This window comes from Gouania willdenowi, chromosome 18, assembly GCF_900634775.1.
Source record: "Gouania willdenowi chromosome 18, fGouWil2.1, whole genome shotgun sequence".
In the NCBI taxonomy this organism is placed as follows: domain Eukaryota; kingdom Metazoa; phylum Chordata; class Actinopteri; order Blenniiformes; family Gobiesocidae; genus Gouania; species Gouania willdenowi.
Genome location: NC_041061.1, coordinates 3,410,564 through 3,423,827, shown reverse-complemented (window position 1 = coordinate 3,423,827; position 13,264 = coordinate 3,410,564). Strand labels below are relative to the sequence as shown.

The 13,264-nt window shown below is 36.9% G+C and overlaps 1 protein-coding gene across 1 annotated transcript; it reads right to left on the bottom strand.

Annotated features, from left to right (window-relative positions):
- Window positions 1-1,344: 1,344 nt before the first annotated feature.
- Window positions 1,345-7,885, bottom strand: LOC114480364 (probable maltase-glucoamylase 2). Its single transcript, XM_028474461.1, has 7 exons — window positions 7,728-7,885; window positions 4,108-5,240; window positions 3,809-4,000; window positions 3,608-3,703; window positions 2,626-2,767; window positions 2,378-2,533; window positions 1,345-2,277 (listed from the first exon to the last, which is right to left on the bottom strand). The coding sequence occupies exons 2-7, from the start codon at window positions 5,236-5,238 to the stop codon at window positions 2,234-2,236; spliced, it is 1,761 nt and encodes a 586-aa protein (XP_028330262.1). The 5' UTR covers window positions 5,239-5,240; window positions 7,728-7,885; the 3' UTR covers window positions 1,345-2,233.
- Between the last annotated feature and the right edge of the window lie 5,379 nt (window positions 7,886-13,264).

Sequence of the window (13,264 nt, the reverse complement as noted above, 5' to 3'; positions counted from 1 at the left end):
ATCTCGTAATTATTGGCTTTAACAGAAGCCTTTTTTGAGAGATATTTGAGGTTAAACCTATGAGTATCCTTTAATGTTAGAGGTAATAACCCTTTAATTGTTGTCACTGTGGTGGTTCATGTTAGGGTCAATTATAATTGACCCCATAATTAATTGTAATTATCAATTGTAATTGATAATTAAAAACAATTATGCCGTTATTACAATTGTAATTCAAATAATATGTTGCTGTCGTAACCATATTTAATTTGTAAATAAGTTTCGGTAATTGATTTTGTAATTGCCATGAAAATTCTACAAATTGTCAATTATAATTCAACGACCGTGTTACAGTTCCACACATGTAGGTAAAGTATGTTTCATATCAAGCTTTCCCACATTTTACCATTTAAAAAAAATTTAAATCGAGGAGTATACTCGCACAAAAAAGGCTCAAATGCCCACACCCAAAAATATTAAAACCTATTATATTTTCGATGATTAGGAAGACTAACATGGTAACCAATAGATAGGAAAGAAATTAGATAATAAACATTTGTTTTTATTGTATTTTACTGCTGTTTAGGTTCAGTTATCATAAGAGATGCTAACAGAAAGCTAACACAAGCGGAAGATTAACTTTTAGTAGGTTATTTATTTCAGACTGAGTAATTGTGATTCATTCTAATTGAACTTTATTAATTGAGAACATAATTGTAATTGACTTTCTGAGAAGAAAAAATAAATGAAATTTAAATGTAATCGGTAAAAATGCTGGTAACTGTAATCGTAATTGACCCCAACCCTGGTTCACGCACATCTACCAACGTCACTGTGGGGAAGCTGTTTACTTCTTGCTGAGTTGTACCTTAAACTGCTGTCACGTGTTTGCTCACCAAAAGCTGCGTTACTGGTTTCAGGAATTAGCTTTAAGCGTTACTAGCTCGATGCTGCTCCATCTGGACACTTGTGAGAAGAAAAAAAACACTTAACACTGTATTTATTTGAAATAAATATATAATATGATTCTGCATTAAAGCCAAGTTCATTTTCAGAAAACAAAATGTTGCCCAATGTTAAATATCAGCTCATCGTACATTGCAAAACCTTTATAGACTTTGTACATTCACAACAAGGAATCACAAATGAGACATTTACTCACATACAAAATGCCTTTCACGCATACAGACACAACCCTGAGTTAGAAAAGCTGGTTGGACACCAACAGATGTTATCAGTTATGATGTTGGTACATTCTCACACAAAGGCCAAACCTATTGTTCTCATCTTCTCTGTATTGCTACCTAATCATTTGTAACCTCTGCACTTGAGACGGCATGTGATAAAAAAAAAAACAAACAAACATTACATAATGCTCTTTTTTATTATAAAAATGCAACAAATAAAAGACAAAACGAAAGTCCCAAAACAGGCTGTTATCCATGAATCTGTGCAATTAACTGTTTGTTGGCGATCTGGCTGGCTACTGAATGGTGCTTTTTGATGTTATATGTTAGCTTAGCGCAACGGTTCCTAAACTGGGGAGGGGGGTGAAAGAACAGCTTTGCTAAACATTGAGAGAGAAAATATTTAAACTTTTTTTCTTTGCACTCAAAGAACTTCATTCTTATGATTCTAAAATATGTGGTTACATATTTTATGTTGGGGGGAGGGGGCACAACATAAAAAGTTTGAGAACCAGTGGTTTAGTGCTTATAAATATATATAAACATTATCACATAGTAGCTTGATATTGTTTATTAGCATAGCATAGCTCGACACAGTTCCTTCATCTGCCGACTTTCCGTCATTGAGGGTCGATAAAAGTTTAGTGCAAAAAGCAGCAACTTGTTGACGACCTTTCTCAAGAAAAAAAAATGACATTTAAACTGTAAAATGAGTACACTTCCCTATACTGCGACAGTTTCCATTTTACTGATTATTGTTATCAATATTATGAAACCGCAGTAAGTCAATGATTAATTGAATACTTTCAAAAGCATATTCATAGTAGTTCATATTGTCTGAGTGTAAGTAAACACGGAATTTAATTTCAGACATGAGAGAAATCCTTCCTTCAACTCTTAATTTTTATTTTTTTTTTAAGTAAAATTCAGATATTCCAACTACCAATCACCTGACCTGAGTCATTGCAACATTAAACCAGCCAATGTTGTGTGAACTTAGTACGGTAAACATCCGGTGACACCTTTTGTAGTTCCTAATCCGTGTTGCAGTGATTTTGGGGGTTCCTTCATACCAGGGCCAGACTTATGACTGCCAGGGTCACCAGCAGAGCTGTGGAAAAAGACATCGTAACAAATGTCAGACAAATTTTTTTTTTTCAAAAGAAGAGCATTTCTGGATAATGGACACGGCTGAGGTATCTTCAGCTTACTTTGAGCCAGGGAATGATGGAGGATGGTGGAGAAACTAGATGAAGTGGTGGTGGTGTTGGCGTTGGAAATTGTATTGGTGTTGTTGCTGGTAGGGTCGGCTAGGTCTACAACATTGCTCCTGATCACGGGGCTGAAGGATTCCAGTGCACCGGTGGCTGAAAGAGGCAGAACACACGTGGTCAACATATCATGAACATTAAGAAATAGTTTTGTTAGCAGAAAGAAGCTGTAGAAAGTCATATCTTACAGTTATTGTAGGTTCCAGTGCTGATCGTGGCTGAGACGTTAGTTGCTCGTGTCTGTCTTTGGCGTGATTCTGGTATGGAGGCGTTAAAAACGCACTGCACCCTGTTTCCATCGATGCGGCCTTTCACATCTGAAGCATTCGACTTTAGACGAGAACAAAAAGCTCCAAATTATTACCTGCTGATTGGTGCTTCAATGATTCTAGTTTCTCCAACCATTTTCTATAGTATGGCTGTGTTTGAAAACGCATAACAACGTACTATTCATACTAAGTCTGACAGCAAAATTAGTACGTAGGGCATTCACATTAGATAGCATGAAAAGAATGAGTACGCAAGGAACACTACACGGAGACATTTTTTGCATTGTGAGCAGAACATAAAATGGGGCTAGCTAAATATCCCCTTTTCATAACAAAAACATTGCTTCTGGTCTTCCATTAGTTTTTTAACTATTTTGTAAATAAGGCTCTTGTTTTGAAGTTGACCAGAAGTTTTGTCAGTAGCACAATGGAGGGGCTCCAAAAAACTCAGAAATGTTGGAATTAACAATGTTTCTGAGAGTTTCATAAATCAATTGACCACATGTTGATATTCTACTTGGTCACTTTCTCCATTAAAATGCTTTCAGAACTTTCCAAGGTGGAAGCATTGAATAGACCAGGATCGTTATCAGGCTTCTGCAGAGCTTGATGATGAGGTTATCATTTGAATCAGGTGTGTTGGAAGAGGGAAACATCTAAAACGTGCTGGATAGTGGCCCTTGAGGACCAGGATTGGGGACCCTTGCTCAAGCCAGTATATGTTATTTACTCAGATGTTCACAATAAAGAAACTTTTGTTTGTTTAGGTACAATTACGCTAATGTTGGCTCGTTACAATTGCCAACTGCTGCAGATATTGTCGTTAAATGCTTGCAATGTACAACCATGCAATGCATGGTCAATTGGGAATAGTTTTTTATCCAAAGTAGGTTGAACTTACCTCTATCACGGTGAGGGTGTTGTTGTCAAGGAAAGCAGTAAAAAAACGAATGACATTTCCGTCCCTCGCACACGCATAGGTTGTGTCGTTGCCTCCCTGCGATACAGATTTTAAAATGGTATGTTATACAGGCTTATTTTAGCCTTATTCTAATGTAAATATGGATGATTTGTTGAGGGAACTCTTAGCTTGTAAACTTACCAGTACAGTGTCTGTTGACAGGGTGACAGCAATAAAGCCAGGTGTGTTTCCCGAGAGTCTGAACTCAAAGTTTTGACCCCCAGTCTGCCTGGCCGATCCAAAAGTACATTGTGTTGATGCATTAGGGTTACAGTTGGAAGGCTCAGCCAGACAGAACCGTGTGATTCCACAGTTAGCGCTATTCACAGAGGTCTGCAATCGAGAGGAAATGCATTTAGAAGGGAGTGGGAATGTAAAATGGAAGACCAGGCAGTCTTTACCATTGAAAAGACCAAATGTCTGGCACTTCTTTCACTTACCAAAAGAGTTTCCGCTGTGATGCTGGGTGCCAAAGTTACGGCTGCCGTAGAAGCTGCAGCGGTCGTCACGTTGGCCATGTTGGTCATGTTACTGGGTGCCATGGTCGTCACGTTGCCCATGTTGGTCATGTTACTGGGTGCCATGGTCGTCACGTTGCCCATGTTGGTCATGTTACTGGGTGCCATGGTTGTCACGTTGCCCATGTTGGTCATGTTACTGGGTGCCATGGTCGTCACGTTGCCCATGTTGGTCATGTTACTGGGTGCCATGGTCGTCACGTTGCCCATGTTGGTCATGTTGCTGGGTGCCATGGTCGTCACGTTGCCCATGTTGGTCATGTTACTAGGTGCCATGGTCGTCACGTTGCCCATGTTGGTCATGTTACTGGGTGCCATGGTGGTCACGTTGCCCATGTTGGTCATGTTACTGGGTGCCATGGTCGTCACGTTGCCCATGTTGGTCATGTTGCTGGGTGCCATGGTCGTCACGTTGCCCATGTTGGTCATGTTGCTGGGTGCCATGGTCGTCACGTTGCCCATGTTGGTCATGTTATTGGGTGCCATGGTCGTCATGTTGCTCATGTTGGTCATATTATTGAGTGATGCGGTCGTCACATTGGTGGCCATTGTTGTTGCGTTGCTCTGGTTATTGGGTGATGCGGTAGTCACGTTGGTGGCCGTTGTTGTGTTGCTTTGAGCATTGGGTGATGCGGTAGTCACGTTGGTGGCCGTTGTTGCGTTGCTCTGAGCATTGGATGACGCAGTTGTCACGTTGGTGGCCATTGTTGTTGCGTTGCTCTGGTTATTGAGTGATGCGGTAGTCACGTTGGTGGCCATTGTTGTTGCGTTGCTCTGGTTATTGAGTGATGCGGTAGTCACGTTGGTGGCCGTTGTTGTGTTGCTCTGCGCATTGGATGACGCGGTTGTCACGTTGGTGGCCGTTGTTGTGTTGCTCTGCGCATTGGATGACGCGGTTGTCACGTTGGTGGCTGTTGTTGCGTTGCTCTGAGCATTGGATGACGCGGTTGTCACGTTGGTGGCTGTAGTTGTGGTAGCATTTTGACCGTTGGTCCTCAAAAACATCGATGAGAGTGTCATGAAGAGCACTGTGAAGATGATCATCCTCTTCATGTCTAGAATAGTATAGTTATAGATAGATTAGAGAGCTGGATAGATCACTCTAGACAGTTTTCTAGACCAATACGATAGATTCTTTGTGCCCTTTATTTTAATAGTCAATGTTTGTTTTCTTTTTAAAATGAAAAAATACAACAGCTGCGATTGGGCCTTTAACAAAGCCCAAACCTCTGGTTCACACTAAACACAATTCACCTTAATAAATGAATAAACTGTGCAATACCATGATGATTCAGTGAGTCGTTTCAAATTCAAACGATGCAAAACATTAAGTCACATTTGCTTGAACTAGATACATATAGACACTGAATACCAAAATAAATGTGTGTTTTAGACAAGGGGTTAATTGTTCTCCTGAATGACATTTGTTGTGGCATCAGAAATTGGGTGCGGCCATTTTGTGTCTTTATTCAGTGTTTATTAATGCAAATGGGGACATTTCACATTTACTGCTTTACGATGCTACGCCTCACTCAGAACTGTCGAGGACGCACCATTGGTATGCTATTATGCTGGTTTGATGGCTTGCCAAACGTCTTGTTGACAAGTTTGTGATTCAAGGACCACTCAAACAGACGAGATCCAGAAGACCACTTGTGGCCACAGAACCCTGATCGTAGTAACAGTGGTTAAACTCAAGAACACTCAAATTAATGACACGCATTTCCACAAGGCCCACGTAAGTTAGGGGTGACCACGGATCCTTAAAAAGTCTTAAATATTTTATTACTAATAAAAAGTATTAAATTGTCTAAAATTCAGATCGGATAGGTCTTAAATGTGCTTTAGTCACGTCACCACGAGAATTTTTGGTGAGCACGGACTGAACAATCTTCTCATCCCATTCCATCTTGCCTCGTCATTTGGATCACATGACGCAATAAGTCTGTGCCAAATGGAAAAATGGCGATTTAATGACAAGTGGCTTGAAAACGCAGTCCAGTTATTTACATTTTCTTAGAAGGCCAATGTTCAGATCAAAGCTCCACATATGGCATTACACGGTGAAGGATCCGATAACTAATAATAATAATAGCACTTAAGCATTTGGTTTGCTCACAGGTTCCGGTCAGTTTTGATTTCTGGGTTATTGTCTACTGATATTAAATGTTGTGAGAATTGTGTTACAATAAATATTATTTAGGACCATGTTGATATTTTTGTTCTCTTTCCACATTAATAAACACATTTGAAGAATGTTCTTGAACAACTGATCATTTTCATTATTTCTTATTGTACATCAATGCCTTTAATTGTAAAATAATATATTTTCCCTTTGGTTTGTATTTCAAAGTGGTAATAAAAAGGTCTTAAAGAAAACTTCTTCCAATCTGTAGTGACCCTGAATTTGATGCGCAAGGTCACACCAGGTCTCAACTGTCGGCTCATCCAAAAGGCTACTTTTCGGTTGATTATTGCAAAATAACTGAAACACAGTATCACTAAAAGTTAAAAAGGATCCAGACACTATAAGAGCTAAATCTACTAAATGAATCTAAACTTGCATTTTTTTGGGAGTTTTTTTTTTTTTTTTTGGCTGTTCAGAATACTTACCTGAAACACCCAAGATAAGAAGCTTTGGTATGTGAGTCACAAACGTCTGTGATTGGCCTTCCTTTCAACAATAACAATAAACCCTCATAGTTCACCCAACCCAACAACACCCATGAGTAATTACTAAGCTGTCATTGTCAAGAATGATGTTCCTATTAATCACAGGTTTCTCATTGTTGTCCCATTTTTTGTGTGTCATTTTAAACCAATATTAAAGCCAAATACTTTTGTTCATATTTATAGTACACAAGTACTTTCCCTACATGGTTAAGCACACAGATATTCGAGAGTTAGAGTGGACACCACATGGGCTGTAGTGGCAATAGAGAGGCTTTATGGTTCCTCTACTTATTACCTTTATAACAGGTATTTGAGAGGACTCATCACAATAGTGGAGCGCTACGTTGTATGATTTAACTCTAAAAACCCTTTAAACAAAACCATTTTTATCTACTTTTGGTAAATATAGTTTTTTTTTTTTTTTTACAATAAAGTTGTGTATTTTCTATAAATTCACTGAAAACATGGAATATCTTTATGCTCCACCCTGTAAATGCCAAACTAAAAGAATGCTAAAGTGAAAATAAGATGAGTTATTAAGCTAAAATTAGATGAAATTAAACCATGTGTTTTAACCACAACTAGTGAATGAAAATACTCAAAAAAGCAAAGGAAATAATAACACTGTACGACATGGAATTATATATAATTAGTCATCAATGAGATACTTCCAAAGACTATTTGAAAATGAATTGTGTAATAATACATAATGTACACATTTTGTTCCAAAAAAAAAAAGAGCACATTAGGTATTTCTTTGAATAAGAAAGCAATTAAACCAAGAAAATTACAGGAATTATATCTAATTATCTATTGATGAGATACTTTAAAGACAGTTATTTAAAGTTTGTATAAAGTTGTTTTTTTACCTGCTGTTGTTCTTGGCTTTAGTGCAGAGAGAAAAAGTGTTGATGATGAAGTGTAGATCCTTTTCTGGTGGCGATTTATTCAGGATGTCTTGTCCTCAAATGTCGCCTGTTTACCCAGGCAGAGTATTTAAACAAAGGGGAGGGAGCGGTTAATGCATCAGCATCCAAATGAAGCATCACCGTGATATATTTCCACAAGGCGGGGCCGAGATGGGATCACTATTCAGTAACAATAGAAACCATTTGAAATATTTGCACCGTCATTTCACATGCACTTCTCTTCCTTGCCACCATTGAAGGAGGAAAGAGGCTTTCAGTCCCAAATAAACATTATATAAAATTGATGCATAATAATAATTATTATTATAGTAAGAATTGTAAAACAATAAATATGTAATAATAAAAAAGAGATGGTGTCGTTGCTATAGGTACATAGCAATGTATAGAAATGTGGTATACTAATACAGCTCCATCTACTTTAATAAGGACGCACAACAATAGACACATATCCCTCTCACTAAAGTGGCCATATCTCACAATTTACTCATCCCATCAAACTAAAAATGTTCAGTGTGCCAATTTAATTATGAAGAAACAATGGGTAAAAAATTCTGAATTTTTTGAGACCGAAGTGTGTGGGATGTCCTGAAAATGTGTTGGAATGACATAGAATGACCCTATTTCTATTCATTATTAGCAAAACATTCTCACGTTAAGTTTAGCATGAGAGCCTGTGATCATCTAGTGTGAGGTTTTGAGCAAACTTTGACATATTCCTAATATTTGCTACACTTCAATCACCTTCTTCCTGGTAAACGTAGCATGTAAATGTATTATATTGTCCCATAACATGCACGTAAGCAGTGTTCATTTTAACTAGAATTTTTTTGTTGTTGCCCTTATTTGTTGACTATACTCTTTTTAAAGAGACAACAATGAGACTATGACTAATGAAACTATAATTTTGTCACACAGGACTAAATTCAATCAGAACTCATGTGATCTTGCATATTGATTGTATTACATCTTGTTAAATTTTTTTTTTTTTTTAAACAAACTCTTCTGCTTAATTCTCATTTTTTGATTGTACGTTCTAGACATTTCAGAGTGAGTAAAAAACTAAATTAAATGGAAAATTTGTCGTAGGAGTCCGTTATGGTTTTGTCATAAATAGCTTTAGTATTGAATCTGAAAACTGGTCAAACCTTCCATCTCTTTGTTTGATTAATGAGCTCACACACACGCCCTGAACCGCCCTGAACAACCAGACCATCAGAGTGTGTGACAGACACACCCTCCAACAAGCACAACAAGACTTACTGAGGTCAATTCAAAAACAACTTCCTGTCACAGAAAGACACTGAATACACCCTCTGCTCCCAGTTTTGGGAGAATACCACACATGTTCCCATTATCTGGTGTTTAAATGTGTAAGAAGTGTGTGGAACAAACAAAAAGACTTTTTATAATGCTAAATCTTACGCTACAAAAATCTGCGAGATTGCTTCGTTGCCCTCAATGTTGAACCGTTTCAACAAATTTTTATGTGTGCTTTTTACTTGATTACTGTATCGTTACTGCCAGGAGTTCCCCTGTATTGTCTCATGCACCCCCTCAGCCTTTATATCACATTATAAGGACACCTGGTGGGTGTCTGCAGATCCCCCCTCAATCTTCTTGACCAGTGGTTCTCGAACTTTTTTGGCTCAAGTACCCCCTTATTCTTATTTCTGAATCCAAGTCCCCCCTTTGTCCAACTGCGACATTAGTCTCAAAACACTATTTAAGAAACAACTATAGAGCATAGTGATGGAATTGAAGAATGTTAAAGAATCTCATTTTGTGAATAAGGGACTGAAACAGTGTTTAGTGCCTCCTGAATAGATTAATTTCTATAGTTTAATAATTTCTCGTCATCTTCCACCTACTGTGGGACCAGGACTGAGGCCGTATTGTAAACGTCCCATAACGCACTATGCATTTGGAACCAACGACAAAAACCTGAATAACACTGAGGCTAAATATCTCTGTTGATTCTCCACTTTTGAAAGTTCTGTAAACATTTTAAGTGAGAAAGTAGAATATCAACATGTGCTCATTTGATCCATAAAACTCTCAGAAACACGTTTCATTCCATCATTTCTGAGATTTGCGGAGACCCTCCATTGTGCTACTGACAAAACTTCTTGTTAAGTTCAAAACAAGAGCCCTATTTACAAAAGCGTTTGAAAAAAGAACTAATAGAAGACAAGAAGAGATGCTTTTATTTTGAAAAGAAGATGTTTGATTTTTAGCGTGAAGCTGGTCCCAGGACCATTTTACATTCCACTCCCAATGCATCATGGGACAGTTGGGTATGACTAGTGTGCCCACCGTCCCCATATAGTAAACATCCAGGTATTTTTCATACATTCTAATGTGAACGCACTACATACTTATTTTGTTAGTATGACATTTACAACACAGCCTGACGCTTGTATTTTCAGTTCATGTTCAAATCAAAATCATTGCCTTCATCATTATTATGATCATTGTAGCTAAAAATTTACAATATAAAATCCAATATTTTTAATGCTTTCATTTGTTAAAGCTAGGGTAGGTAATTTTCTCCTGATACACTTTTTAAGTTTTTGGTTGAAATTGTCTTCATGTCCTGACAGAAATTAAGATCTTATGTGCTCTGAAAAAAGAATGAAGACAATCCATCATCTGTAGCAGCTGTAAACCTGTAATAACTTCGACCAAAGGAAAAAACAAACCTTTTTTTTTAACGAATCACGTCTCCCTGTCTCTCTGCTCGTTCTCGATCCCTCGCATACACAAGCTCACACTGAAAGCGCGTCACCACAGAGTTAAAACAGAGTTTTTGGTCACATTTTTTTAACATATATAATGGTAAAGTTTAGTGTTAACTTACTGCTGCATGAGACATGAGACAACAAAGTTTCTATACAATACAATGGACGAGCTGAGCTCCTCTTCTGCAGCAGCTGTGTGCGTGCATGTGAGTGAGACGGAGCATGGGGTGGAGGGGGTAATGGCGGAGCCGTCGTGGAGGCTACATTCAAAATTATGCTAGCTTTTGAAAATCACCTACCCTACCGTTAATATTCCACTCACTATAACTCGCTACATGAAAAACGCAGAATCTGGTCAGAATGCAGACATGGAGCAGTGAGGAGGAGCAGGCGCATGATGATAGAACAGATGGTAGAACAAATGGAGATGGGTGAAAAATAGCATATGGGACCTTTAAAAAAAAAAAGTAGATTATTTTTATTTTACCAGGTTGGTCATAAAGAACCAGTTCTCATTTATAGAGATGACCCATCTTTACTTTGAAAAGTCTGAATACAAACGGACAATTAAAGGGTCTTAAATAGTCTCGGACTTTCCTTTCCTTTTTGATGTGACGTTATGTATTCATGAGTTTCTGATGCTTTGGCTGTTTCACATTTTGATGCATTTTCAGTTGTGCCACAATATATCATCAATGGATGGATGGATGTATGGATGGATAGGACGATTTTGGGATGCACATGTTAATTTGCTCCTTTAAAAACTTAGAAATGTGTGGCACAGCGTCACTTATTTTGTTTCACGTGATTGAGTATTTAAAGGCCTGCTCCAAGTTCTTCAACTTCAGTTTTACAGCGTGAATAAGATCAGCTTCTGTGAAAGATACTGTATGTCATTTATCTTGTTGTTCTAAACTTTTATTCTTTTGTTGTTCACTATCAAACTTTGGCTTTCCCACCTTTATAAGTTCACAGGCTTCATAATAAAAGTCTGAACAAAGAAGGAAGCCCTATTTTTCATCTGCTTCTTGTAAAGCTTTGGCAGGTGTGCGTCTGTTCCCTGAATAGGTGGCATGAAGGAAATACTCAAGCAGTTTCTCATCAAAGGACAAGAGGCATATTTTCTTGATTGTTTTTAATTAGTAGAACCAAGGCGTGTTTTCCTCTGTGTGAGTCCTTTAAAAAGATCTTTATTAAGACTAAATACTATTTATTATTTATTTTAGTTACTTTATCATTCATTTTTGTTGATTTATTTAATTATTTTGTAAAGGCAGTGATGGTCAACAGTTTTGATAAAGTTTTTATTTAGTAACGCCATTAAATGTTATTGAAGTCTGTGATCACATTTAAATTGTATTATTATTATTATTATTATTATGACACTTGTGAGCTCGCATTAGCTCTTATCTGCTAAAAACTGATACAATGCTACATATTAGCATTACAGGCTGTATTCATTAATTAGCTATTAATTAGCTAATGACTGTTACATTTGTAACAAGTAATGAGCTATTTTATGTTTTAGCTAAGCATATTTTTAGCGTTGCGTCACAAGCTACTGTTAGTCTACTTATTATGTATTAAATAGCAGTTTGACACAGGTTTTTGCTTTTATCTTCCGTGAAAAATCGTAAGTACCGCAATTAGCGTTTTTCTACAACACCTACTGTAATGATAGCTTTGAGAAAGTCTTTGTTTCGTAACGTTACTTATTGCTGTTTATTTACATTCCTTCACATTGTTAACATACTTTTGACTCATTTTGCGTAATTGTTAAACATTTTTAAATAACATTGGCAGCTAATAGTAGTAGCAAGTTATTCACTTGATTTATGCTTTCATCAAAATGAGCTTTTCTCCAGTTGACTTAAAAATAGCTAACATTGTTCACGGCTATCAGTACAAACATTTTTTTTAGTACCAAGTTAATGCCAAAGTACCGTATCATCACATGTCTGACTTTAAATTAAGAAAAGTACGTTTTATCCAATGGTTAGCAACACTAACAGGCAAAGGCCATTATGATTTGCATTGTTTATAAGTAACGTAGCAAAACAAAGCTAGGCTATTGTTACTTTATCTTCTGTTTTTGATCATTTACTTTTTTTAAATTAGCATTCGTGCTGTTTGCTAACAACTGTTAGCTTCAGAGGTAGCCTTTTTAAAAGTGGTTGGTTATGTTTGCACAGTTAGCTTGTCTCATTGGATAAAAGTAACAGATCATTTCTGAACAAGAGTTAGCATATTCATTTTTTTGGCCTATGTTGTGACCATTGACATTGACTAATATTTTAATGGTAAAAAGAACTTTGGACTTATTAAAAAGTAAATATTGACCTTGCGTTACAAGCTATCTATTAAATAGTTTGGTATGGAGTGCTGCAATTCGCATTTTTCTAAAACACCTACTGTAATGATAGCTTTGAGAATGTCTTTGTTTAGTAATGTTACTTATTGCTGTTTATTTACATTCCTTCACATTGTTAACAGACTTTTGACTCATTTTGCGTAGGTGTTTAAACATCTTTAAAAATCATTGACTACCGTCTGCCAAAGACAGCAGCTAATAGTAGTAGCAAGTTATTCATTCGATTTATAGTTGCATCAGAATTATCTGTGCCACAGTTAGCTTAAAAACAGCTAACATTGTTCAAAAAGAAACTTGCTTTAGGATTGGGACAAATTATTATGTGTCTGATTTTACTTCTTTTTTTTTTTCTTTTTTAAGTCTTTTAT

Bases quoted from the DNA above. Each gene is read 5' to 3' on its own strand.
- LOC114480364 (XM_028474461.1), bottom strand. From the start codon at position 5,238: ATGAAGAGGATGATCATCTTCACAGTGCTCTTCATGACACTCTCATCG. The intron at 3,704-3,808 runs GTAAGTTTACAA...TCTGTATCGCAG, and splicing joins TGTCAACAGACACTGTACTG to GGAGGCAACGACACAACCTA. The intron at 2,278-2,377 runs GTAAGCTGAAGA...CTTTTTCCACAG, and splicing joins CCATCATTCCCTGGCTCAAA to CTCTGCTGGTGACCCTGGCA.